We start from the raw sequence: 26,264 nt of genomic DNA, 5'->3' as shown, positions 1-26,264 counted from the left end.
GAGGCAGGAAGGGGAAAACCAGGCAGAGGGGTCAGAGGCACAGAGGCGGAAAGGGGGGCCACAAGGGGTGAGAAGGGAGGGCCGCCCGCGCGTTCGGGGGCCGCAGGTGCAGGATGGCCGCGCCGCGCGCCGGGGAGGAGCGCCGGCCGCTGCTGGCGCGCAGGCCGCGGGCGCCCCGACGGTGGCGGCGGACGGCGGCGGCCGCGGTCCTGCTGGTGGAGGCGCTGGAGCGCGCCGCCTTCTTCGGCATCTCGGCCAACCTCGTGCTCTACCTCAACAGCGCCAGCTTCCACTGGGACGGCCAGCAGGCGTCCCGCGCCGCGCTCGTCTTCCTGGGCGCGTCTTACCTGCTGGCGCCCGTGGGCGGCTGGCTGGCCGACGCGTACCTGGGCCGCCACCGCGCCATCGCGCTCAGCCTGCTGCTCTACCTGTGCGCCTCCGGCCTGCTGCTCGCCACCGCCTTCCTCGACGGCCGCCGCTCCTTCTGCGGGGAGGTGCCCCAGTCTTCCCTGGCGCCCGCCTGCCCGTCGCCCGACTGCCCGCGCGCCCCGCCCGCCCAGTACTGCGCGCCCACGCTCTACTCGGGGCTGCTGCTGCTCGCCCTGGCCGCCAGCTCCATCCGGAGCAACCTCACCTCCTTCGGGGCCGACCAGGTGAGTGGCAGGCGGGCCGCCCCGCGCGGAGGCCCAGGGAACGCACAGGGCCAGTGGCGTTCGTGGGGGCTGAGACGCAGAGCCAGGAGCGACCTCGGACAAACCACTTCCCCTCTGCGCGCCCAGTTTCCTTATTCGAAAGAAGAGGGGGAGCTAACTCGAACAGTCACGATGGCCACGATGGTAATGACCGTAGTGGGTAGTTGGTTTTCTTTGACTGTGAGCCACCTTCAATGTTTCAACTAGTTTAATTCTCTTAACTACCCAGGAGGTAGGTGGTATTATTGCGCCCATTCTACAGATGAGGACACTGAGGTTTCCGGATATTAATCAACCTGCCCTTGTTCACATAGAGAGCAGGTCAAGGAGTGGGGAGCTGGACTTCAGGCCCCACCATGAACCCCATATTTCTTTAAGTTTATTTATTTATTTTGAGAGAGAGACAGCGAGAGTGGGTGAGAGAGAGAGAGAAAGGGTCCCAAGCAGGCTCCTTGCTGTCAGCGCAGCCTACGACGTTATGGGGCTCGAACCTACAAAGCTGGGAGATCATGACCTGTATGGAAACCAAGTGTTGGAGGCCTAACAAGCTGAGCCACCCAGGCGCTCCCATGAACCCCACCTTCATGTGTTACAGAGATCCGGGGGCTAGGGAAGGAGAAAGCCTCTTCCTAACCAGCAGGATAGAGGCTGGTTCAAGCCGACTTGTTTGGATCCCAACTCTGCTGCTTACCAGCCAGGAGCACTTGGGCAAATATCTTAACTTCTGAGCATTTCTCTGTATGCTTTTGGACAGAGCATGGCACGTAGGAGAAAGTCAGTAAATATTTACTAAACAAATGAGTAAATGCCTCAGACATGACTATGTTTTGATAGCTTTCCTCAGTAGGATATTAGACAATAATTTTAAGTAACCTGTAATATGATTATAACAAGCATCTATGGTGTAAGTGAACAAAATCGAGGCAGAACTGCATACAGAATATGATTATAGCCATATGAAAAGACTGGGAGTCAGCTAAAAAGGAAAACAGGAAAAAAATTGTAGCAGTAGTGGGATCAGGCCACTGGACTAGTCGTACTTTTCCCTCATTGTCTCTGGTTTCCAAATGTTCTTTCATTGTATGTATTCACCATCATCAAGAGGGCATTTTAAAAAGAATCATTGCATCCAACTAGCATCCACAATTCAACATCCAATGGTTTCTGGTGTCCTTGCCAAGGACTTCCTTATCCAGCCTGTTTGGATTCTTTGGTGATGGGGGACTCAGTGGCCCCAGGGCAACCTGTCCATTCTCAGGAATCTGTTGACCTTCCTTCAGGCTAGGAGACCCCCAACATCTACCAATAGGAATCCCTCTTCTTCCCTTCTTTGTACTCTTTCAGTGACATCCACTTTACTGCCAGGTGCCCTTAACCTGTGCCCTTGACCTCACTGACCTCCAGAAAGACTCCACCATCCAGTGTCCCCCGTCTCTCCCTCCACCTGGTGGCAGAACTCCGGTGGCATCAACAGTGATAACTGCTCTTGAGCATTCTCCTGTTTACTGAGCTTGGACTGTGGGCGGGCTGAGGCCAGGCTGCCCTACAGGGTCTGAACCTGACTTAGGATGGCTTGGAAACACTGAAATGATTTTAGGCAGGGGTGGACATCACTGGATGTGACTTCTTTAAAAACATCTCTGGCTGCAGTGGAGAGTGGATGGGGGTGACAGGTAGGTACATCAGAGCTGCGAGGGGCTGCTGCAGAATTTGGGGGGGTCAGTCAGCTGAAGGATGCGTGGGTGGGAAGAGTCCGCACCATCTGGCACATGGCCATAGCCAGGGGCTGCAGCTTTAACACACTTGCTGATTTCAGAAAGGACCATCCATCATTCTTGACAGAGCGCTCATTTTGGGAGAGCTCATTTATATCCGGAATGGGCTGCCTGCTCTTCCCCTTAGAGCTGCAATTGTCGTGTTCATTTACTTCCAATTAATAAATGGAAGTGGCTGCACATAATGAGACTTATTTAATTTCCTGCTTGAGAATCTACAGCAAAAACTCTCACGGAGTGAACACGCCCCTCCTTCTCGGTTGCCGAGAGGACCCCCTCAGAACCTCCGAGGGAATGCCGCCGTATGGACTTTCATTTCATTTTTGAAAAAGGAACAAAATACACACTTTTCCACCAATGCAGTTACAGAAAGTAAAGCTTGACAAAAGAGGAGAGCTTTTTTTTTTTTTCGATTTTGAGATGTGGCGGTATGTTGAAAGGGTGATGGGTGTAATGTGCACAGAATCACCTAGAGAACTGATCTCTAGTCCTCACTGCCTTTTAGAAATGCACTGCCTTTTAGAAATAAAATTACCTTCCCACCACTCCCCTCCCTTCCCCTCCCCTCCCCTTCCCCAGAGCTACTGAGTTGGAACCGGGACCGGTCTGAGGTGGAGTCAGCCAGTGCAGCTGACTCGAGCCAGCAGACTGGAAGGGGGCCTGGGGCCTGACGGTTGCAGATTGATCCAAATCCTGGGTAAAGATTTTCAGCCCTGCTGCCCTTGCTGAGGGGCCGGACTTTTTTTTTTTCCCCCACCAGACCAGAATCCTCTCCTGGGGCTCTATCTGAGCCCACCTCTGTTTTCCCTGATATGCCAACCTTATTCCACTGCCTGTGTGTATCGAGGGAGCAAGTCGAGGGGGAAGGGATGGGCCACGATAGAAAACCCTGCATCTGCAAATTGCAGAGGAGACTCTCAATTAGACTCTTAACTGTTCTTGCAGTCATGCGCGTCCATCACATTTAATAATGTGGAACAGACCCGATTTTTATTGGCTTTCTTCTGATTATAAAGGTGGTGCATATGAAGGTTGTTCAGTCAGAGACAAAGGGATACATCGACCGGAAAGGAACAAAATGCACTGGACATCTGTTGTGTGCCCTCCTTGGTGAAAATTAAAAAGCGCTGTGTGCCATGGGCCTGAAAAAACAGCTGTGCCAAAATGTCCTAGTCATTAACAAGTGACTCCCCAGGGAAAAGTTTATTCATTCAATGAACAAATATTTATTGAATGTCTATTTAGTGATCAGGGACTAGGGAAGTGCTGGAATGTTTGCCCTCTGACCCAGGCAGTGCCTCTGTGGGAAAGGGGGCACAGGTACACGGTGGCGGCGTGCCCGCGGACCTCCTGGGCCCTTACTCTCACCCCTGCCCAGCAGGTGATGGATCTTGGCCGCCAGGCCAGCCGCCGCTTCTTCAACTGGCTTTACTGGAGCATCAACGTGGGTGCTGTGCTGTCGCTGCTGGTGGTGGCCTTTATCCAGCAGAACATCAACTTCCCGCTGGGCTACGGCATCACCGTGGGCTGCGTGGGCCTGGCCTTCTTCATCTTCCTCTTTGCCACCCCCGTCTTCGTCACCAAGCCCCCCATGGGCAGCCAAGTGTCCTCTATGCTTAAACTTGCTTTACAAAACTGCTGTCCCCGGCTGCGGCACCGACACTTTGCCAGGTAAGGAGAGGGCTCTTGGTGAAGGGGGCCGCGGAGCCTGGGCAAGCGCCGTGCTTCTCCTGGGTAGGCACAATCCACTTGGAAGAACTTTCCGGTCCAGCTCCCAAGGTAGCCCTTTACGACAACCTGCTCTCCAGGGGCCAGCGCTGCCCACTGTGACGGAGGATGGCGACGAAGGTCAAGGTGGTGGTGGTGGTCCTGGCAATGGACTAACCGTAGAAAGTATGGGGATGTTAATGATCTTGACGGTGATGGTGGCCATGAAGGTAGAGATGGAGGGATTTGTTAGCAGCCGTAGTGAAGGTAAAGCCATGGTGACTGACTATGGCAGGTGATGACGGAGATACGGTACCAGCAAAGCCTGTTGGGATACGATAGAAATAATCCACCACCACCTTGACATTAAGTACAAGAAAGTCTAAGAAGTCAGCCAAGCTTGCCCCTCCTCCGTTAGCCGGCCCCCCAGGGAGGATGGTTCCTGATCTTGCGAATGCACAACGGTTTCCTTTTGCTCCCTCCCTCCTGAGTTCATTGACTCCTTATGCTAAGCAAACTTGGAGGCCTTGGAGCCCATTACAGATGCTGTCGGGAGGATCGAGATGGGAAAGGTGCAGAACGTGTTCTTCCAAGCTAGCGCATTGTCGTGGGGTTTTGTTTTAATGATCTGCTGCACCCCAGCAAACCACCCCGGAACTCAGTGGGTTAAGCAACCACCTTTCATTACCTGACACAATTCTGTGGGTGACTGGGTGGAGCCGGGCAGTTCTTCTGCTACTTGTGATGTCACCGGAGGGGCTGCAGTCATCTGGGGAACCCGAAGGGGTCAGAACATCTGAGACAGCTCACTTATGTGAGCATTCCATGCTGGCCGTCAACAAGGGCGCCTCGGTTCCCCTTCACGTGGCCTCACGCCTGTGGCTAGAACTTGCCACAGCAAGGCTTCTGGGTTACCAGAGCAGGGAGCTTTCCAAGAGAGAACGTTCCAAAGGGAAGGAAGCAGAAGCATCGCTTCTGCTCATTCCATTGGTCAGCACAGCCACAAGGCTGGCCCAGATTCAGGGCAGGGGAACTAAACACCCATCGGTGGTAGAGCAGCATCACATACTAGGCGGGGAAGAGCAAAGCTGATGGTGGCCCTTCTTTGGGAATGACCACACTGGTGTTATCCCTTTTGGCTTCTCAAAGGATGAGGCAAGGTGCGCCTGGGTGGCTCAGTCAGTTAAGCGTCCGACTTCAGCTCAGATCACGATCTCACGGTTCGTGGGTTCGGGCCCTGTGTCAGGCTCTGTGCTGACAGCTCGGAGGCTGAACTTGCTTTGGGTTCTGTGTCTCCCGCTCTCTTTGACCCTCCCCTCACCTCAAAAATAAATAAACATTAACTTTTTTTTTTAATTTTCAAAGGATGAGGCAAGGCGCTTGACCAAGAAGGGATTAGAAACCTGTGAGGACAAAGGGGAAAGGGCAAAGGTCGTAGCAGTGGTTGATCTATCCGGTTTCCTGATCACTTTCCTTGTACCCCCACCTCTCTGCCCCTTTCCTCCTCATCACGTGGGGAGAGGGCTGTAATGTCATCTGTTGAGGAGGGTGGACTTGGAGACAGCAAGCAGGGGCTTTTGGCGGGGGGGTGGGGTATATCAAACCTGGGCCAGCCTCTCTGAGTCAGGCTTGGACTGGGACTCCCCTGCTTCCCACTGGAAAGTGATGCTGTGAGCCAAAAATCCCCCAAGACTCCGCTCACCACAGTCTCTGGTCTACTTTCCTCAGGACCACGGGACCATGGAGCCACAGCTCCGGTGGGATGGGTCTTGATAAGCCACTTGTGCAGGAAAGGAGGTAACAGCGAGGACAGTGACTGGGAGTGTAATGAACACTCCGCAGGAGGCTGGCTTTGGGGGCGCTCACCTCCCTAACGACGATGAGGATGAGGATGGAGAAGGTGGCGCTCATGGTGGAGGGAAGAGACGGGTGATTTTGGAGGTGATGGCTCTGGTCACTGGTGATAGGGGGGCATGATTAGATTAGGGGATCATGGCGGCCGTGGTGGTGGTGGTGATTTTCCCCGCTGCTCCCATGGCCCCACAGAGACCTTCAAGGCACAGAAACACTGCTTGCGCGGAGGTCTCCCCAGCCTGGCCCTTCCCCGCAAGACGACATCGCCAACTTCCAGGTTCTGGTGAAGATCTTGCCCGTCATGGTGACCCTGGTGCCCTACTGGATGGTGTACTTCCAGGTGAGCATCTTGGCCTTTGGTCCTGGTCTACACTGGCTCCCCAAGCCCCCCGACTGGGCTCAGCTCTCACTGAAAAAGCCCAGAGCATGTGGAAAGGGGGTCAGGGGTTCACAGAGTGAACTGGAGCTACCTGAGGGCTGGCACAAAGCCATCCTGATAATTTTTTAAAGTGTTTATTTATTTTTGAGAGGAAGAGGGGGGTGCAGAGAGAGAGGGGGACAGAGGATTTGTCAGCACACAGCCTGATGTGGAGCTTGAACACACAAACCATGAGATCATGACCTGGTCCAAAGTCAGACGCTCAGCTGACTGATACACCCAGGCGCCCCTCGACCATTCCACTCCAGCACGAGGAACACTGGAGACAGGTCAGAGGCCCCCGGACTTGACTGTCACCCCACCTGTCTGGGCCTCCTGTGTATAACAGGTGGCTTTGAGGCTCTAACAGCTTTACAGCATCCAGGTTCTCGGCCACCTCCACTGAGGCCCAGAGAAGGTGTGCCGGGTGCCCAATGCCTCACAGCCAGTTAGGGGAAAGCGTTGAATACTTGGCAGTGGTGATTCCCCGCCCTAGCTGTGTCTCAGCCACCCCTGTCCCACACCAGACGACCGAAAGAGAATTGCTGGGGGAAGTCTCTAGAATTAGAAACTTCTTGGGTGACACTGGTGCTCAGCCAGGTTGGAGAGCTACTCCTTCCCACCATTTCCGTTTTTTTCTTTTTTTTTTTTTATGTTTATTTTTGAGACAGAGAGAAACAGAGCATGAGTGAGGGAGAGGCAGAGAAAGAGGGAGACACAGAATCCGAAGCAGGCTCTAGGCTCTGAGCTGTCAGCACAGAGCCCAACACGGGGCTCGAACCCACAAACCGTGAGATCATGACCTGAGCCGAAGTCGGACACTTAACCGACTGAGCCACCCAGGCTCCCCATTCTTCCCACCATTTCCTGAGGGGAAGGTTAGCGGGTTAGCAGTGTGTGTGTGTGTGTGTGTGTGTGTGTGTGTGTGTGTGTGTGGTGTACAGGGTGGGCAGCAGCCTCCCACAGCCTCTAACCTCCAGACTACAAGGTCATTGCCTTCCATACCCCCTTCATAGGAAGCTTGTTGCTCATTACAGAAGATGGGGGCTATGCAGGACCAGCCTGCTACTTGGAGGTGGCACAGAGAAGGTGTCCATGAGGGGACAGGACATGGGGTGCAGGTGCCCGTGGCTGATTGTCAGTCATACTGGTTGTCAGAATATTGACATCCTTACGTACCACTTGGTAAATAGCTGCTGTCCTGAGCAACCTAAGTGCCCTCCCCAGCCCCAGACCCTCCTGTGGGATTCTCCGGGACCTCCCCACCCCCATGTTATATAACAGCCAAAGGAGTGATATCGGAGGCTATCAGTGGGCACTGGGCCCCCAAGAGCGTGCTCCTGCACCTGTGTCCAGAGCCAATCAGGTGGGTTGGTGCCTAGATGGTGCCTGTGCTGTGTCAGCCTGTGGGACTCAGCCTGGCCGCGGTGTCAAATGAGAGCTCCCCGTGGGGACAGCCATGTCATTATCTTCCCTATATCAACAACCATTTATCCACACCTGCTCTGCGCCAGGCCCTGGAGACACAAATGTGAGCCGGCCCAGCTGTGCCCAGGCTCTGGGACAGGGCTGCGCAGGCAAGCTCACAGGTCTGGGAGCAGAGCACAGGACTGCAGGAGGCTCCCAGAGGAAGGAGGGCAGGGAGGTCGGCTCCCCCTGAGGCTGGGGGAGGGGACCGCTCTGAGCTACTTCCACGGAAGGCCTGTCTGGGGAGCTGGGACTCTCCTGGGGCTGGAGGTGAGGGTCTGTTCCAGGCACGCCTCCATCTCTCTTGACAGATGCAGTCCACCTATGTCCTGCAAGGTCTTCACCTCCACATCCCGACCATTTTCCCCGCCTACCCGGCCAACAGCTCTGTGGCTCTGAGAGCCCAGGGCAGCGGCTACAAGGTAAGAGACAAGGTGGGTGCTCAGCCCCCACTTCCGGCCGCCCTGGGTGCCTCCCCCTACAAAAAGAGAAGGAAATGAAGCTGCTTCCACACCCAGGGGGCAGGGGGTCCTCAGGGAAAGGGAAAAGCACCTGGAAGGTGGGTAAAGCTGTGCCCCAGCCTAGGCACCCTGCCAAGATGCTCAACTGCTCAGAAGAATTCAGGCCAGCTTTGCTCCCGCCCACAGCTGCTCTGAAGGGCGCACTTGGGACCCTTGGGTCTCTCCTGAGTCCCCTCACTCCCACTCCCTGGGGCCCCCGGCTGCCCAGATGTCTGCCTTTCGCCGGGACTTTCCAAACCAGTCCCCTGGCATCTCAAAGACTCATACAATCAAAGGCCCTCAGAGCTGGCAGTTAAATGACATTGGCCGCTGTACCTTTGTTCCCTACCCAGGCAAGACATCACTGATGAATCTTGACATGTTTGATGCTGGGCCCAAGTATGTTCCAGGCAGCCACTCCCCATTGGCGGAGGTCAGAGGAACCTATCTTCCATCCCTGATCTACCCCCATCATCGATGTCCACAGCTGAGCAATGTGCATTCCAGAGAGGGAAAGGGGCTGGCCGCGGCTCAGCCAGGGTGGGTCCGGAGGCCAGCTCTCCCAACTCCAGCCCAGAGCCCCTTCTGCTCTGCTAGCCTGCCTTGCTTGGCTCCCTCTTGCCCAGACCCCGGAAGCCTGGCTCCTCCTGGCCAACGTCGTGGTGGTGCTGATCCTGGTGCCTGTGAAGGATCATTTGCTGGACCCTTTGCTGCTGCGTTGCAAGCTGTTGCCCTCAGCCCTGCAGAAGATGGCGCTGGGGATGTTCTTTGGTTTTGCCTCCGTGGTTGTGGCCGGTGAGTGGAGGGACAAGGTGGTGGGTGCTTGGCTCCATTTCGGGCTGATGCTAGTGCTGTGGGCCAGGGGGCCAAGAAGACCTTCCTGCCGTGGGTGCCATCTTGGCTTCCCAGAGGGTGTGAGCTGAAGGGGACCGTCCTCCTCCAGTCCAAGCTTCCCCTCTTCTTGACAAATGAAGAAACTCAGGCCAAGAGAGGGAACAAGATGTCCCCCAGTGGGATGTAAGCTTCCTAAAGGCAAGGTTCTTCCTTTCTTTTTCATTTAATGCACACAGGTGCCCAATACTTGGGTTCAATGAATGTTTCAGACGCTCAGCCACTTAAAAAGAACTTATCATTGATTCTCTTCCTTCCTCTGGTTCTAAAGGATTTGCAGCCATTTATAAAATGGTAAAGAAGTTTCTGTAAGCTCCTGGTAAAGAAGCTTTTCATGCTATTGCACAAACCTTAGTCCTTTTCACTTAGTAACTTGATGATTCTGAAGTTACTTAGTGTCTGCGAGCCCCACCTCTACAATGGGGATAGTAATTCATTCATCCCTGGTGTAGGATAGGGGCTCTGCCCTCATGGAATGTAGTCTAGCAGGAGTGTTCTGAGGATTAAAAAAAGGTAACGTCTGTAAAACACCCAGTACTATGCCTGGATCACAGGGGTAGGAGCCAGGGGGGATTAAAGCTCAATAGATAGTATTGTGTTACAAGGATGAAAACCAAACCAAGTTCTTTGTCAGTTACGCGCTTTAATGCGCTCTGTCCTGTTCCATCCTCATAGCAACCCTGGGATTTTTATTCTTACTCCTTGCATCTGAGTGAGCACTGGGTCTCAGAGAGCTTAACTGATTTGCCCAAGGTCACACAGTGTGGCAGGGCCAGGATTAGAACCTGAGTCACTTAACACCACATCCGGTATTCATTTCACTATAGTGCAGTTGTCTCCTAAACAATGGGGAAGGAGAGAAATCGAAGCTTGAACACCGGGTTAGAAAACCCTTCTGCAACACTTGATGCAGTGGTAGACAAGTCACGTGATCGCATGGAAATGGCGCCAGTGGCAAAATCAGACACACCGGGGCTCAAATCCACCCCAGCTACTCATAAGCCATGTGACTCTGGGCTGGTTGCTTAACCTAATTTTTTTTAATTTGCAAGGCTGCATATTAGATGCCTAGCACGTAACAGGCTCTCAACGCAAGTCATTCCTGTGAATGACTGCAAAACCTCATCCCGAGCTTCCTAGCTGCCAAAGCAAAAATCAAAGGGTTGAAACTCAAATCTGGGACCTCCACCCTGCCTCCAGGCCAGTATTCTCTTCTTTACCTGCTGCTCAGTTCACCTAGTGAACACCTACTGTATGCCATGCTCTGCCATGGGCTAAGCTGCACACAGTGGGCCTGGCTACACTCCCTCCCCCCTTCCCCCCTCCAGGAGGCCTAGAGATGGAGCGTTTACAGTACATCCATCGCAACGAGACGGTGTCCCAGAAGATCGGGAAGAATGTGTACTATGCAGCACCTCTGTCCATCTGGTGGCAGGCCCCTCAGTACCTGCTTATCGGGATCAGTGAGATTTTTGCCAGTATCCCAGGTACCCGGGACCCTTCCCCCTGCAGTGGCACCAGGTGATGGGCTCTGCCTGGTGCTGCCTCAAGCAAAGTCAGCGGCCTCGCAGGCACAGCTTCTCAAGTGCATGTGGGTGGAGGAAGGCCGGGTTCTCTAAGTAGGGCTGCCTTCACCCAGTGGAGACTTGCTAGCCCTTGGTTTGTGCCAGGCAGTATGATGGGCACTGCGGATTTGGAGAGGATTGAGACACTCCCATAAGGACTTCCCACATAGTCCCTGGCACCACGTTCCTCATCCCCACGTGTCTGTGCAAGTGCTGTTCCCTCTGCCTCAGATTCACAGCGAAGGACTATTTTTCCCCTTCACTTCTGAGCCTAAATGCCAGGTTCTCCATAAGGCCCTTTCCGAGGCCCCTGGGCAGAGGGAGTCCTTTCCTCCTTTTGTTCCCATCTATCACAGCACATGGGTCGCTGTGTTGTAATAAGGCAGTCCAGATTTGTACCCCCGGCCGGGCTGTGAGCCAGAGCTGTAGGGTGGGGGTGGACTCTTCACTCAGCCAGCGGGCAGCTTCCTCAGCTGCAGGCCAGGGCTGGGCCCGGGTGGGACTCACTCAGAATTGGAGGGGGATCCCCCAGACAGTAATACCCAGTGGGGGACTGTGGAAGGGACTCTGGGATGTTGGGAAAGCCCAAGGACGAGGTGGGAAGGAAGCAGGTGGGCAGCGGGGGCAGAACTCAGCACGTAGCAGGAAAGGTGTCACAGGCAATAGGCACAGCATAGGCAAAGAGCTGAGCTTTTCGTGGGGAGTGTCTGGAAGACTGGAGAGGTGCAGGGCCAAACCCGGATGTTGAAGTTTCTCCTGGGGGCCATAGTCACCCCCCCCCCCCCGCCCAGGAGATTTTGGTAGGGAAAGGATCCCATGCGAGGGTTTTTAGACAGACCCATCTGACTATGTGAGGAGGAAGACAGGAGGCAGGGGAGTTGAGGCGTTTGCTGGGGCTGGGCAGGAAATAACCAGGTCTGGAGGGTGGTCCAGGGTAGAGGGAAGAGAGAGGACAGACAGTGAGATCTCTGAGGTTGAATCGAAAGGATTTGGTGATGGGGCACCTGGCTGGCTCAGTCAGTTGAGTGCCTGACTCTTGATTTTGGCTCAGGTCATGATCCAGGGGTTGTGGGATGGAGCCCCATGTCGGGCTCTGCACTGAGCATGGAGCCTGCTTGGGATTCTGTCTCCCCCTGCCCATCCCCTGCTCATGCACATGGGTGCGCTCTCTAGCTTAAAAAAAAAAAAAAAAAAAGGATTTGGTGATGATGTTGAAGGTGGGCAGAGAGAGCAGGGGAGAGAGAGGTGCTATCTGAGATGGGAAACCCAGGAGGAAGAGGAAGAGGGGAGACAGAGCAATGTGGGGGCGTCCAGGGGGGAGGGGAACAGATGAGGAGGGCAGAGGCAAGGTGCCAGCGGTGCAGAGGTGTTGTCCTAGCCATGTAGTGGGCAGTCCAGGGAGACCCGGATGGGGGCTTGCTGAGTGTGGGCCAGGGGTCTGGGGCCCCGTCTCTGCTCCTCCACTGGCCTCCTGGGTCTCATTCCCCTCCCCCCACGCCCCCCCGCAGGCCTGGAGTTCGCCTACTCGGAGGCTCCTCGCTCCATGCAGAGTGCCATCATGGGCATCTTCTTCTGCCTGTCAGGAGTGGGCTCGCTGTTGGGCTCCAGCCTCGTGGCACTACTGTCACTGCCAGGGGGCTGGCTCTACTGCCCCAAGGACTTCGGTGAGTGTGGGGTCCTCCCTGGGGGTGGGAGGCCCGGAAAGGAGCCTAAGGGCTTTGACCCCAGGCAGAATGAAAATAGCAGGCTGGGTTCGGGGGGACAGGGTTCTAGCCCAAACTTGGCCAGCTGCCCACAACGTGGCTTCCCCACGCCGGGCCTCAGTTTCCCTAACTGTCAAAAAGGAACCCGTGAACTCAGCAGGCCTCCAGGGCTCCTCCCTGCATCTGGAAGTCTGTCATTCTGGCTGAAAGGGTCACCTTTCCCTGTAGCGTTGGTGTTTTAAGCCCTGGAAAGAATAGCAGGAATTGCAGACGCCACAGGAAACACCAGGGGTGGCCAGATGCTGGAGGGCTGTCTGCCCACCCACTGTCTGTCCATACCTCCTTGGCGGCCAGGCCCGGGGCAGCCCTGCCCGGCCCAACCCAAATGCCAACCCCTCCTTTCCCCAGGGAACATCAACAATTGCCGAATGGACCTCTACTTTTTCCTGCTGGCCGCCATCCAGGCCGCCACGGCCCTCCTGTTTATCTGGATCGCTGGTCGCTACGAGAGGGCAGCTCGGGGCCCAATCTCCCAAAGCTGCCCCAGCAGGGATAGGGGCTGAGCACCCCCTGCTTCTCTCCCCAGGACACAGACAGCAGCAGTCACAGGTGGGGGGTTCCTTGAGTTTATTCTGTACCCGACATTAGGATGAAATGGTTCCCATAAATAAGGGGCTTAAGCCCTTCCTCACGAGCATGGTCCATGATGGGGGGGCAGGGCGGAGGGGGCCCAGGTGGGAGTCCTTTTGAGTGCCGAGGCAGGGGGCTTGGAGCAGCGAGCACCAGAGGGTGGGCAGGCAGGGAGGGGTCAGGAGCTACCCCGGATCCTCTCCATGTAGCTGCGCAGCTCCTCGGGGTCCTTCAGTCCCATGTCCTCACACACCCAGCGGATGTCATCCTCGCCTGCCACCAGGATGGACTGCACGGCAGGGGCCCCTGCGGGCTCCTCAGACACCTGGGCCGGGGGCGCTGGTGCGAACGTCACAAACTCCACACGCTTCCGCCGCCCCCCGGCTTCCTTCCGGGCCAGCGTGCTCGAGGGGCCGGTGGTGCCCCCTGCAGGGGCCTGGGTCAGGGTCAGGGCCTCCCCTCCTCCCCCACTCTCTCAGGGGCAGCCCCCCTCCCCCTTGGGCAGGCCAGGGGACTGCCGGTCCAGCTGGCGGCTCAGTTCCTCCTGGTCAGTGCCCAGCCAGACCCAGTTGTGGGGCTGGGGGGAGGCGGGGTCCGTGGCGCTGTCGGGGGGCTCCTTGCGCTGGTAGCGCAGCACGAAAACCACACCGTTGACCAGGAAGATGAGGATGGCCAGACAGAAGATGCCCAGCAGAGCGTACATGCCCAGCTCTAGGTCGGTGACCCGCTGAGGGGCGGGGACCATCTCCTCTTCTTCCTCCTCCTCCTCCTCCGTGTCGCCAGCCTCTGCCTCCTTCCCAGCCTCCTCCTCTGCCCGCTCAAACTTGCCCCTCACGCCCCTGTTGCCCCCAACACTGCCTGCCTCCCATCGTTTACCCCCCGTGCTGGCCTCCGTGGCTGGAGAGCTCCGGGCAGGGCTGGATGGGAGGGCAGGGGCCGGGGTGGGAGCCGGGGGCAGCCCCAGCCAGGCGGTGCCAGAGGCCAGCGGCACACGGTGGCGGCCCCGGCGGCAGGGCTCGGGCGGGTGCAGAGCCACGTGCAGGGGCAGCCCCTCGGCCCCTGCCCCACTCACCACCACCCCCAGCGGGGCGCCCCGCTCCTCGGCTGGCAGGACGGCACCGGGCTCCTCAGCTGAGATGGACAGTCCCAGGTCGTGGTGGTCGTAGAGCTCAGCGGGGGCCAGGGTGTGGTCAGAGAAAGACAGCCAGAGGGAGAGGGCCACCTCCTGTAGGGCACACGGACACAGGCAGAGACATGCGAGGGCACGCACGCATGCACACAGAGACCACTCCCACAGAGACAGGCCACACGGAGGAGGAGAGATCAGAGAGAAAACAGACACAGGCAAATGGACAAAACACAGGGAGAGAGGGGGCGTGCGTCAATCACCTGTCTGCCACTCAGCCCTGGGGTCTGAGTCATCGGGAGGGTCCTCAGAGCCAGCTAATCAACCTCCCACTGCCACACTCCAGCCAGCCACTGCTTGGTCACCTCCGGCTGCAGAGAGCTCACTACCTTATAGGGCAGTCAGACCTCATTCTGAAAACGCTAAGGTCCAAGGGGTCCAGGTATCTCCCATCCCCGTCATTAGCCCCCATCTGGAGATGTTGGCCTCATCCCCCTGACCCCCAGCTGTCACCTGCTTTGGGGCGGGAAAGGCTGACTGTGCCCAGCACGTGGCTGTGACCTCCCCGGGGTGTGCAGTGCCCCGGCTCAGGGCCAGTGAGATGCCCATCACCGGCTGCACCCGCAGCTCCAGCACCGAGACCTTGTCATCCGTCACGGCCAATGCCTGCTCCCCCAGGATGGAGTCAGACAGTGGGGAGCGCACCTGAGGGCGAGAGGGAGCTGCAAGTTGGGGGGAGGGGGGCCCAGCCTCTCCCCGCTGAGCCCCAGCATCTGAACCGGCTGCCTTTCCCCACCCTTTGCACCCCATGTGCCCTATACATACCTGGACCCCAATCCCATGCCTAGGGGACAGTTTCCTCCACCCTCAAGACCTAGCCCCCACATACCCAACCCCAGCCCTTCATGCTCTGAGAATGTCCCCCATTACACGGGCCACCCTATTCTCCCCCAACCCCCAATCCCACTGGGCTCATACCTGACCAGGTACACCGCAGACCCCTCTGACACTCTTTACACCTGCCCATGAACACTCTGGGGGCCACCTCCACCCTTGTCAGGGGGTCTGCTCACCTCGATGGAGGTGACGCCAGGCTCCCGGCCCACCAGGACACGTCCGCCCTCCAGCGAGGCTACACGTGGGTCCAGCACTCGCGCGTGCGGTGCGACGAGATGGGACACGTCAAGCAGCCAATCGGGGCCGAGCAGGTGCGTGAGGCGGCGGCCGCCATCCAGCGGGTGGGCCGCAAAGGGGACAAGGAAGCGCACGCCAGCGCGCTGGTACTGCAGGCGGCAGCCTCGGGCGCGCCGCTCCGCCTCCTCTGCGACCGCGGGAGCCTCGGGCTCTGGCGGCCTGTGGGGAGAGGCCGGCCCGGGGGCGGGGCGTCAGCCCAGGCCCCACCCCCAGCCTCTGAGGGTCCCGCCCACTGGAGACACACCCACCCCACCCACCCCACCAGCTCCCGGAGGCGCATTCTTCAAACTTTGGGCACAGCCTTTGATCCCAGTGGGGCGCTTCTCCCCACTTCTACCCGCTGGCGAGGCGCCCCAGCCCCGCTCCTAACTGGTGCCTGTGCCTGTCCATCAAGCCGCTCTCTGGCTCCTAATTGGAACTCTTGGCTCCTGGGAGTCAAGGTCGAGAGGAGCGTCACCTTTGGCTCTGATGGGACTCTCTCAATATTTACTGAGCTAGGTGCCGTCATAGGCTTTGCGGACACAGCAGTGAACGGAATAGACAAAAACCCTTGCCTTCAAGATCTTACAATCTCGGGGAGGAGCGAGTGTGAAGGGGGTGGACAGACCGCACACAGACCGATGTTACGCGGTCATCAGAAAGTGATACACACCTCACAGAAGTGAGGGTGGAAGGGGGAGAGAGAGGGCGGGCGGCGGAGTTCTGCAACTACAAATGAAGTGGTCAGAGGCTGGTGGTGAAAAGCGGGTGGGTAGGAGGAACCGGAAGCAACCGGGCCGTTGTTCAGGGCTCCACCCCCCACCCCCTCGCTTGGGACCATGCCCACATTCCCTGCACCATCTCTCCGTCCCAGAGCAACTTCGCCAAGGCCTCCACTCACCCTTCAGCAGGGCCGGGGACCCTCCAGCCTCGGACCTGCTCCAGGGTGGTGTCGGTCAGCTCGATGCGCAGGGGCAGCAGCGGAACCCACACTGTCAGCCGCAGCGAGGCCCGCAGGCGGCGCCACCAGAAGTCCACCCGCACCCCGCGAGCGCCTTGGCTCTCTTTGCCGGCCACAAACACAGCGTCACAGGTCTCCGACACCTAGCGCGAGGGCAGGAGCGGGGCTAGGCCAAGGAAAACGGGTGCAGACCAGAGAGGGCTGCCCTGACCCCTCCCGGTAAGAAGGGGCAGGGCTGAAATTCATGGTGCATTTTACGCGCATGTCTTAAGATGAGGGAGATTTCGCCATGCAGTCAAAGATCCGCTCTGGACGAACCAGTCATTCCCCAAGTTCACCTGGGGTTTAGCTGGGAAAACTGGCTATCCGCATTCAACAAAATCTTTCTCCTGGCAGAGGAACGTTCGAGCCCACAAATTTGGCTCCTGGTTAGTGCTGGCCGCTGGCTTTCTTGCTGGAGCCCCTTGGCAACCTTACTATAGGAAGCAAGGCAGAGAGCCAGGCCAGACCTACCCACCCCAGAGCCCTCAGGAAGGAACCGCTCACAGGGGCAAAGCACGATCATAAGTGGCAAAACACCTTTTCCAGGCAGGCAGCAAGGAGTTAGGAAAGGCAGGCTCTGGGCTTCTCCTCTTCAAACTTCAAAGTGGGGAAGGTTGCCCTGCCCTTTTTGTCTTTTACTTCATGGATCATTACCAGGCTCTCATAATTATCTGTGATGCTTTTAATTCTTGCAACAGGATAATATATTCCTATGTTAATGCTTAGAAAGCCAAGGCTCAGAGAGGTTAAGAGACTTATCCACGATCACACAGCTAACTGATAACAAACACAGGTTTCAGACTAAAATCTGTCGATCCCAAGGTACATGCTCTTTTTTTTAAAGTAGGCTGTATGCCTAACATGCGACTCAAATTCACAACCCCGAGCTCGAGAGGCGCGTGCTCTATTGACTGAGCCAGCCAGGTGCCCCCAAAGTGCTTCAGCTCTCCCACCTCAGCTCATCGGTCAGTGCGGTAATGAACATGAAGGCACCTAAGCTGGGGCTGCTGGGGTTACCTAGCTCGCACCTGACTGTGCACAGAGGTGGTGGGAACGAAAGAAGTTGAATCTGGGGTTCCCCCACTGAGGTTTCTGGTGTCAGTAAGAAACTGTTCTTTCAGGGACTGAGTGAGGAAGACATAGGTGCGTCGCTGGGCACGTCAGGGCACACTCACACGGGGTCGGCGCGTGCCACTCACCTGCAGGACCTGGGTGTTGGCCGATTCACAGCCGATGTGCTCAGTCACCTCCACCAGAGCACCCCCACTGTCCACGGTGACGAGGCGCACAGGCACACGCCGCGGCTCTCCAGTCAATGGAGCCGTGTTCACCAGCTCCTCTGCCTGGGGGGGGGGGGGGCAGGAGGAGCTTAGTCCCAGCCTCTCCGCCTCGCTTGGCCCCGGGGCCTGGCCAGGCACAGGTGGGGACTCCTTACCTTGGCCAGTGGGACAAGGGCTCTTATGTCCCGCTCAGACACCAGGATCTCCCACACCATTTTGTCCTTCTCTGCTTCGGGGGCCTGGCCTGGGTATTCCAGCTGCCATGTGACAGGGCGAGTGACCGCCACACCCCCGCTAGTGCCATTCTCCACCAGAAAATCCACCCACAGGAACTCGGATAGTTCAAGGGGGCTGCTGGCCAGAGGAGAGAGGGAGAGAGAGACTGAGTGCTTGCTAGTGGCCATGCACTGTTGAAAGCACTTGCTCTACTCATGAGGTGGGTCCTATGAGAATCCCCAATTTACAGATGAGAAAACTAAAGTACAGAAGTTCTAGAACTTGCCCAAAGTCACAGAGTGAAAGGTGGCGGGGCTGAGATTAAACTCAAGCATCCCGGCTCCAGAGCTCAAGCTCTCACACACGCTTGGCCTCTGGAAGATCCGTGTAGCTACCTCACCTCCCCCCTGGACAGCTTGCTTGCTCTCCTGCCTTCCCAGGCGCCCTCCTCTCAGTCTTCCACTTTCCAGGGCCATTGAGGTAGCGTAAAGCACCTGCGTCAATTTCTACCAAGGAGGAAGAGTCACTTCGAAGCCCCAGGACCGGTACTCAACCCCCTGAATAATAACCCTCACGGCCTTCTTTGAGCAAACACTTGCTGGGGCGCTTGGGTGGCTTAGTCAGTTGAGCGTCTGACTGGCTCAGGTCATGATCTCCCGCTTCAACGAGTTTGAGCCCTGCACGAGGCAGTGCCCGCTTCAGAGCCTCTGTTCCCCTCTCTCTCTGCCCCTCCCTGGCTTGTGCTCTCTCAAAAATAACTAAGCATTAAAAACGAAAAACAAACAAAAAACCTTGCTAGATGCTTGCTATATAGGATTTTATTTCATTTTCACAAACCCTAAGGGATGCATTACTATCCCCATTCTGCAGGTGAGGAAACTGAGGCTTTAGTGGGAGGGGGCGAGTAAAGGGGGAAGTAAATTGGCTTGTGCACAGTTATTCATCCCAAAGTGTCAGAACCAGGACTCAAATGGGCGCTACCATGCTCATGGCCTTGGCCCAGTCTCAGAGCGTAAATAAGAAAGAGATCGTAAATGTGAATCACAGCAGAGCTTTTTTTTGGGAAACATTAATGGCCCAGAAAAAGCCCCCCCCCAACCCCCGCCTTGGTGGGTATGGGAGGCAGAGTAGTGGCTGTGAGGGCTATAACTGTGGGGCCAGGAAAGGCTGGCATCACCTGGAATAAGACTCACAGAGGGGCGCCTGGGTGGCTTAGTCGGTTAAGTGTCCGACTTTCGCTTAGGTCATGATCTCGCGGTTCGTGGGTTCGAGCCCCGCGTCAGGCTCTGTGCTGACTGCCAGCTCAGAGCCTGGAGCCTGCTTCAGAGTCTGTGACTCCCTTTCTCTCTGACCCTCCCCTGCTCACGCTGTCTCTCTCTGTCTCTTAGAATAAATAAAACATTAAAAAAACAAAAACTCACAGACACTCACTGTAATGCAACTGGACATGGATAAATAGCTCGACGAATGCCTCTCTGCCCTGTGCTGTTTCCTTGAAGGCGTCTGTTCTGTTCTGCACTTGCTCGCGTGGGGATATGGAGGCGGCGTGGCAGCCCCCCTCCCTTGGGCCCCAGAAACCCGCTCCCTCCTTCCTCTGCTCCTCCCAGGACGGAGTTGCCCACCTGGAGTCTGGCCCCGCGGGCCCTACACGGTGGCAGGTGATGAGGGTCGTGTGGTGCTTGGAAGCCTTGAAGCGGTCCAGCTTGGCCGTCCACAGGCTGGGCTGGGCCAGGTGGGCAGCCGTCACGTGCAGCCCCTTCTTCACCTTGATCCTGGGGAGAGGACACGGGCCCAGGATGTCAAGGTGGGTGCCGAACTGTGGACTGAACGAGGAGCAACACAAGCGGCTCCAGGCACCCGCCTCCCGTCCCGCCTCCCTGACTGCCATCTGAATCTTCTGCTCCCCCTCCTCCGATCCACAAGGACCCCATCTCAGTACAGGTCGTGCCACACAGCTCTCCCCGGCACCCAAAGACCCACTGTCCCGAGGGTCAAGTCTAATCCTGGCTTTGAGGCCCCCCCAGGATCTGCTCTAGTGTCATCGTTGGCTGTCACACCTCTGTCACCCTGCCTCAGCTACACCAAAAGCTCTTCCCCCACGCACAGCCCGTTTATGCCTGAGTCTTCGCTCAGGCTGCGCGTTCAGCTTTCTACATCTGCTCCTTCTTCAAGCCTCCGGCAACCTCAATACTGTTTAGAAAGTTCTTCCTGAGGCAGGATAGATTTACCCCTTGGCTCCACCCCAAACGCAGACCCCCACGGCGCCTCATACCTCCACCAGAACTTAGCACCCAGCGTGTGCCACACAGTCCCTTCCCTACCCATTGGTCCCCATAGTGCCGGGCGGAGACTGGGCCTTGCTAGCCTCTGTAGCTCCAGAGTGGAAACATATTGGCATATGGGCTTGGCATATTTTAAGTGTCTAGGAAAGATCTAATGAGTGTGCGAGTGAACACAGGAGGGTGTGACACACAGGGGGACGGGACAGGCACTTGGGAGACATATGGGGACAGGATACACACAGACCCAAATATGAGAGAGGCACGTCATACCCTGCAAACCCATCAGTGGAATGGGTTGGGGGCTACTCTGGGGCAACATCCTGCAGAGGGGGACATAAAAATGAGAGCCTTTCTGTGGGGAGGAGCAGCCTCTGTCCAAAGGTGAGGGGCAGGTGGGAGAACATGCAGATGAATGTGACTGGGCAAACACCCCCTCCTGGGGCATTAGAGCATTCACCACCCCCAGGCACTGCACTTTCCAGTTTCCGAACCCTCTCCTGTTCCCCCTCCCTGGAGCCTCACAGCTGCCCTGGGAAGCAGGCAAGGTCAGCCCCACTGGACAGGGAGTCGCAGGGAGGTGCCAGAGGACTGGGAGCTTCCTACTTCTGACTCCAAGTTCAGGGCTGTGCCCCCTGCTGGGTCCTGCCTGCAGCCAGGGCAATCACGGCTCTTAGCCTGGAGGGGGTTCAGTGGGCTCAGGTTTGCAGAGATCCAGGGTTCCAGTAAGGACCCCAAAAGGGAAGGCCCCTGCCCCGGCCCGCCCCAGGAGCCCCGTTCTCACCGCAGCGTCAGGACACTGGCCGTGAAGTTGTGCCGGAGCAGGAGGGTGGCACTGAAGAGCTGGCCGGGCCGCACTGGCACGTCAGGCACCCGCAGCGCCACTGCTTCATCCAGGGGTACCTCCTGGTACTGCGGGGGATCCGCTGAGCGCAGCTCCACACCGCCCACCGGCAGAGCCTGCTCCCTGGCGTCCTCGTCCCCGCCGGGGCCACAGCCCCCAGGGCCCATGGCTGCGGGCTCCAGCGTGTAGGCCAGCTCGGCTCGCGTGCTGGAGCCCTGGGCGAACCAGTGGGCGGGAAGCTCCAGCTCCACCACGCAGGCGCCTAGGGATGGCTGCGGACACACAGCAGCCTCAGTCGGCATGGTGGGGGAGGGGGTTCCAGCACCCACGACAGGAGATGCAGGGCTCGAGGGCTCCACGAAAGGCAGGACCAGCATGGGCCAGAGCCATATGCCCAGTGACACAGCCAACCAGTGACACGACTGGGGCCAGGGCTCAGCACTCATCCAAGAGCCACGCTTCTGCCTTTGGGGACGGTCTTATTCCAAAGTGAGCCGGTCCCAATGCCTCCCCCATAATTACACCCTGGGACCACCCTGACCACACCCCAGGCTTCTAAGAATCCCAAAGCCCTCAAAATACCCCTCTCCAGGGGCGCCTGGGTGGCTTAGTCGGTTAAGCATCCGACTTTCGCTTAGGTCATGATCTCGCGGTTCGTGGGTTCGAGCCCCGCGTCGGGCTCTGTGCTGACTGCCAGCTCAGAGCCTGGAGCCTGTTTCGGAGTCTGTGTCTCCCTCTCTCCCTGACCCTCCCCTGCTCACGCTGTCTCTCTCTCTCTCCTAGAAATAAATAAAAATATTAAGAAAAAGAATACCCCTCTCCAGTGGAGTCCTGGGCTAGACCCCCCAAAACAGTGAAGCTGCCATTATAAAGGTGATAACTGACAACGATGCAAATGCTTTCCAGGTGATTACGCTGTGCCAGGCACCAGCGCTGTGCTAAAAGCTACTCCTGCTTGCATTTCATTCAGTCTTTATTCCAGCGCCATAGGAGGTAGGCATCGTTATGACTCCATTGTACAGATGGGGAAGCTGAGTCCCACAAAACTTACTTGCCCAAAGTCATCAACAATGGACTGACTTCCTGAGGGGTCCCTAAATCACCCTCTCAAAGGGTCCCCAAGAAAGCAAGCAGAGCAGGGAGGGTGTCAGGTGGTCTGTGACTCCCAGGTAGTGTGGGAGTGGTAAGCCCTCTCCTTTCCCACCCCAGATCCTCTGGGCTGGCACAGCAGGCAGCGCCAGCTTAGGCAGGGCCCGCCCACTCACCTGGAAGTGGCAGGCTCGGTGAGCAGTGCCTGCGGGGTGAGTGGCGTAGAGCCGGGCACAGGGCAGGCTGCTGGGCCCCGGCGGCCAATCTTGCCCTTTGAGGTGGAAGAGGACGCGGGCGTGGGGCTCTGCTGGAGTCACGGCAGCCTCCACGGACACGGCCCGCACATCCCATGGCACGGGCCGCTGGTGGGGCTCGGTGACCCGTGGAGGGACCACCTGGAGGGAGAAGGAGAGTGCTCAACAAAGCAGGGGCTTGGGGGAAGTGAGCTCTGGCAACATGGGATGCCAGGCTTCCAATCCCAGCTTGGCAGGAGAGAGCATGTGCAGGCCTCAGTTTTCCCCTCTGGAAAATGGGGAGCACGGCTGGGGAAGACTCCTGCACCACATACAGCAGACCTCAGCTCCAAATCCTATTAGCCGGGGAGTCCCTGGAGCCCCTCTCCTTACCTGCTGCGTGGCAAAGGGCGGGTAGGAGGCCCGGAGAAGTGGCTGGGCCCTGGGCCACGGCTGCAGCAGCAGGAAGGTCTCAGATCTGGAGCCCAGAGAGGAGTTGGCAGGTGGATAGCGGCCCACCTGCTGCACACGGAAGTGCTCAGGGGCGTCGAGGAGCTCCAGGGCCGCAGGTAGGTAGACAGGATCCAAGGGGCGCTGCTCACCGTCCACTGGGGAAGAAAGAATGGAAACAGTGCCAGTTCCAGAGCTGGCAGCGCTGACCTGAGCTCCGGGCTGGGGCACAGCGGTGGTGGGTGGCGGAGGAAGAAAAGGGTTATAAATGTCCCATCCCCCCAGGATGTAGGGAAGGTGGTCCCATTTCACACAGGAGGAAACTGGGGCTCAAAGAGCCTCAAATGGGTAGCACGTGATAGAGCCAAGCTTTGGCTATATATCCTAGACTGGATGCCAGCTTCCAAAGCATTCCTTCTTCCACCTTCCAGGGACTCAGACCTTCCTCCCTTGACCAGAACCTTCTCAGCATTTCCTCCTCATTCCTGCCCTCGTACCTACTTGATATCGAGGCATTTGTAGGGTACACTTCTCCCTAGACAGGGCCTGGGCAGTAAAAGGTGGCGACAAGGTGGGCTTTGGAGAAGCAGACACTCTTTCTCTGTCCCTGGGTCCTCGGCCAGACTTGCCTGGGTGTCCACCCATCCTCCCCCTCCATCATCACCATGGCAACCGTGCACTGCTTTCCTAAACCTGCTCCCCTCTTCCCTGTCCCAACTGGGTACTAGAGTGCAAAAGTGGAATTGGGGCGGGGGCAGGGGGGCCCATGAGCCTAGGGAGGGAGTCAAAATATTCAATGACTTAGAAGGGCCCCGGGGCGCCTGGGTGGCTTAGTCGGTTAAGCGTCTGACTGTCGCTTAGGTCATGATCTCGCGGTTTGTGGGTTCGAGCCCCGCGTCGGGCTCTATGCTGACTGCCAGCTCAGAGCCTGGAGCCTGTTTCAGAGTCTGTGACTCCCTCTCTCTCTGACCCTCCCCTGCTCACGCTGTCTCTCTCTCTCTCTCCTGGAAATAAATAAAACATTAAAAAAAATTAAAAAAAAAAAAAAGGGCCCCGAAGACCGTATTGAGTTTGTACCAATTATCAGCTAGTCCCAATAAAAATAAGCATTTTTGAACGCTAACTACACGCAGACTACTATTTAAAACATTTTATGTATATTAACTCTTCAGTTTGTGTACTAACTCTGAGCGCAGGTTCTGTCACGATTATTTCCACTTTCCAGATGGGGAAGATGAGGCTGAGGTGGAGGGACTTGCCTGGGGTCCCACGGCTGGAGAGAGGTGGAGCTGGGAGTCAGAGCTCAGGCATTATACCCAGAGGGACATGTCGTTCCTGTTCCCTATGCTGCTTGCAAAGCTGACAGCTTCTACCTGCACTCCCTGGACTGTGGGTCTCTCCCTCCTCCCTTAGAGTCCGGAGTGAATGCTGCCGCCTCCTTAAGGAAGCTTTTCTTGATTGCCTGCCCTCTCACCAAACCCCTCAGTCTTCCCCCTCCTCCCCCCAGTTGCCTCCTCTGAATTAGTTGTCTTCCTGTCTATTCACAGGGGGACTTGTTCTACTCATTCCAGAATCCTCCGAGCCGGGCATCTCTCCCTGGAGAGGATGTCCTGGGAGCCCGGAGGACTGCGTTTATGTCTTAATTCTGCCTCAGTGGAGTTTGGGTCCATCATTTAACATCTCAGAGCCCGAGTTTTCTCACCTGTAGAATGAGCTTTAGTGACACCGTGAACAGGGGAGGGCTTTGTAAAGTGCAGAGTGCTGTCTGGGGGAGAGGGGTTATGGCTACTGAATAATGGATGTGACAAGGCTTTCCTCATCTCTCCTTAGAAGGGGTTATTAGGGCTCCTGCTGGGTCCCCTGGGGAGGGGAGCAGGTGGCTGAAAGCAGCCCCGGAGCCAGCTTCCTCTCCTCCCCATCCTGGCCTGGTGGACTTGATGGTTTCAACCTCCTTTGAGACCCTCCCCACCAAAGAGCGTGTGTCTGAGACGCTCCAGCCATCCTGCCCCCAAGCGGAACAGGTTAAGTGACCATGGCTTCCTGGGGGACAGCCCCTGACCTCCGGTCCTCCTCTTATTCCACTGCCAGGATAATTATAAGATGCTATGTGGCCTGACTCCCACGGACTCCCAGCACCCAGAGCTCAGCTCTCACGGGGGGGGGGGGGGGTAGAGAATGCCTCACTATCCCTCCCCCCACTTCTGTGTGGTGTCATCCACCTAGCAGCCACAGCCCTGCCAAGGGCAGTCTGATCCCCCACCCCGGGCACAGGGGAGTCGCTGCTCCTTCGTCCAGTGATGGGGATCCCCGCAGGATCCAGGAAGGCACGGATGGGGCAATCCCTGGAGACTCTAAGGTCAGCTTGCTCCTTGGGGGCAGGGGGAGGGCGGCTGCGCACCTCGCCGGTCCCAGGCAAAGGGGCTGCTTTCCGTTCCCGTGGGGGCTGGGTTGGTGGTGGGGGTGGAGGGGAGGAGCCGCCGGGGTGCAGCTGTGTGGACCGCAGATTAGGGAGCTGGCGCGCGCGGGCAGGGGCAGCCGGGTTAAATGCTCGGGCGGGAGGGGAGCTCGCGAAGGTTAGGGGACCCGGCGGGGGTGGGAGGGCTGGCAGTGAGAGCCCGGGACCCGGCGGGTCCTGAGTCAGGAAGAGTTGCCGGGTTCTGCGAGTGAGGGAAGCCACAGAGGAGCGCGGTTGGTTGGCAAGATCCCGGGGGGCGGGGGTGGGGGAGACCTCCAGCCTTCAGGGCCCGCTGTGGGGCGACCCCGCTCCGGGCTCAGTGCGGGAACCCGCAGCTCCGGGCTCGCCGCATCCCTCCAGCCCGGCCCCGGCCGGGCCCGGCCGCCCCTCGCCCCGCCCCGCCCCTCCCGCTGACCTCTCACGACGTCCAGGGCCAGGGCCACCAGGAGGCAGTGCCAGGGGCCGCAGGGCCCCCGGGGAGCAGCTGCCGCGCGCCCCGCCATCCCGGCGCACATCCTTCCCGTGGAGGGCGGGGACTAGGCGGGCGGCTCAGGTGGCCCCCCGGCCGCCCGGCATCTCCCGCGCCCGCTCCGCGCCGCCCCGACCCGGCCGGCTGGGTCCCCGCCGCCGCCCGCCCGGCCGCCTGCCCGCGGCCGCAGCTCCCAGACAATGGAGCGGGAGCTGGAGCAGGAGGGTGGGAGGGAGCGAGCGCGGCACATGGGCTGCCCCTCCGCCCCGCCGGGTCCTAGTGCCCTACGGATCCCCGGGCCCCGAGCGCCCCCTGTGCACGAGGTCGCGGAGAAGGCCGCTTCCCTGGGGACTGAACCACGGGGGTGACCCGCCTCTGCCGAGAGGGATTCGATGCGTTCGCTTCGCGTGCCTCTCGGAAGCTCCTGCCCGTGGAGGAAACGGCC

The 26,264-nt window shown here is 57.9% G+C and overlaps 2 protein-coding genes across 5 annotated transcripts; one reads left to right on the top strand and one right to left on the bottom strand.

Annotated features, from left to right (window-relative positions):
* SLC15A3 (solute carrier family 15 member 3) lies at positions 1-13,266 on the top strand. Of its 4 annotated transcripts, none has more exons than XM_039253520.1 (9): positions 1-836; positions 3,849-4,138; positions 5,903-5,971; positions 6,221-6,368; positions 8,225-8,335; positions 9,040-9,208; positions 10,633-10,791; positions 12,378-12,533; positions 12,981-13,266. In XM_039253520.1, exons 1-9 carry the CDS (start codon positions 114-116, stop codon positions 13,133-13,135), a joined length of 1,980 nt encoding a protein of 659 aa, XP_039109451.1. In that variant the 5' UTR covers positions 1-113; the 3' UTR covers positions 13,136-13,266. The 4 variants fall into 4 exon arrangements, with proteins under 4 accessions (XP_039109451.1, XP_039109453.1, XP_039109452.1 ...); XM_039253522.1 differs by having other exon boundaries at positions 3-653; XM_039253521.1 differs by lacking the exon at positions 5,903-5,971 and having other exon boundaries at positions 3-836.
* TMEM132A (transmembrane protein 132A) lies at positions 13,183-25,984 on the bottom strand. Its single transcript, XM_039253519.1, has 11 exons — positions 25,766-25,984; positions 22,839-23,053; positions 22,389-22,607; positions 21,064-21,395; positions 19,623-19,772; positions 17,940-18,138; positions 17,704-17,847; positions 16,403-16,605; positions 15,402-15,681; positions 14,842-15,033; positions 13,183-14,427 (listed from the first exon to the last, which is right to left on the bottom strand). Exons 1-11 carry the CDS (start codon positions 25,863-25,865, stop codon positions 13,678-13,680), a joined length of 2,784 nt encoding a protein of 927 aa, XP_039109450.1. The 5' UTR covers positions 25,866-25,984; the 3' UTR covers positions 13,183-13,677.
* Between the last annotated feature and the right edge of the window lie 280 nt (positions 25,985-26,264).

Source organism: Hyaena hyaena, unplaced genomic scaffold (genome assembly GCF_003009895.1).
Source record: "Hyaena hyaena isolate Hyena2069 unplaced genomic scaffold, ASM300989v1 scaffold_456, whole genome shotgun sequence".
Lineage (NCBI taxonomy): Eukaryota > Metazoa > Chordata > Mammalia > Carnivora > Hyaenidae > Hyaena > Hyaena hyaena.
This window is presented reverse-complemented; position numbering and strand designations above follow the sequence as displayed.

What these genes read in the sequence shown, in the direction of transcription:
- SLC15A3 (XM_039253520.1), top strand. Translation starts at nt 114, where the DNA reads ATGGCCGCGCCGCGCGCCGGGGAGGAGCGCCGGCCGCTGCTGGCGCGC. An exon ending in CCACTTGTGCAGGAAAGGAG is followed by an intron (nt 5,972 to 6,220) that starts GTAACAGCGAGG and finishes ATGGCCCCACAG; the next exon opens with AGACCTTCAAGGCACAGAAA. An exon ending in CCCAGGGCAGCGGCTACAAG is followed by an intron (nt 8,336 to 9,039) that starts GTAAGAGACAAG and finishes CCTCTTGCCCAG; the next exon opens with ACCCCGGAAGCCTGGCTCCT.
- TMEM132A (XM_039253519.1), bottom strand. Translation starts at nt 25,865, where the DNA reads ATGTGCGCCGGGATGGCGGGGCGCGCGGCAGCTGCTCCCCGGGGGCCC. An exon ending in CCAACACCCAGGTCCTGCAG is followed by an intron (nt 16,606 to 17,703) that starts GTGAGTGGCACG and finishes CCCTCGCGCTAG; the next exon opens with GTGTCGGAGACCTGTGACGC. An exon ending in CCTTTCCCGCCCCAAAGCAG is followed by an intron (nt 14,428 to 14,841) that starts GTGACAGCTGGG and finishes TGTGCCCTACAG; the next exon opens with GAGGTGGCCCTCTCCCTCTG.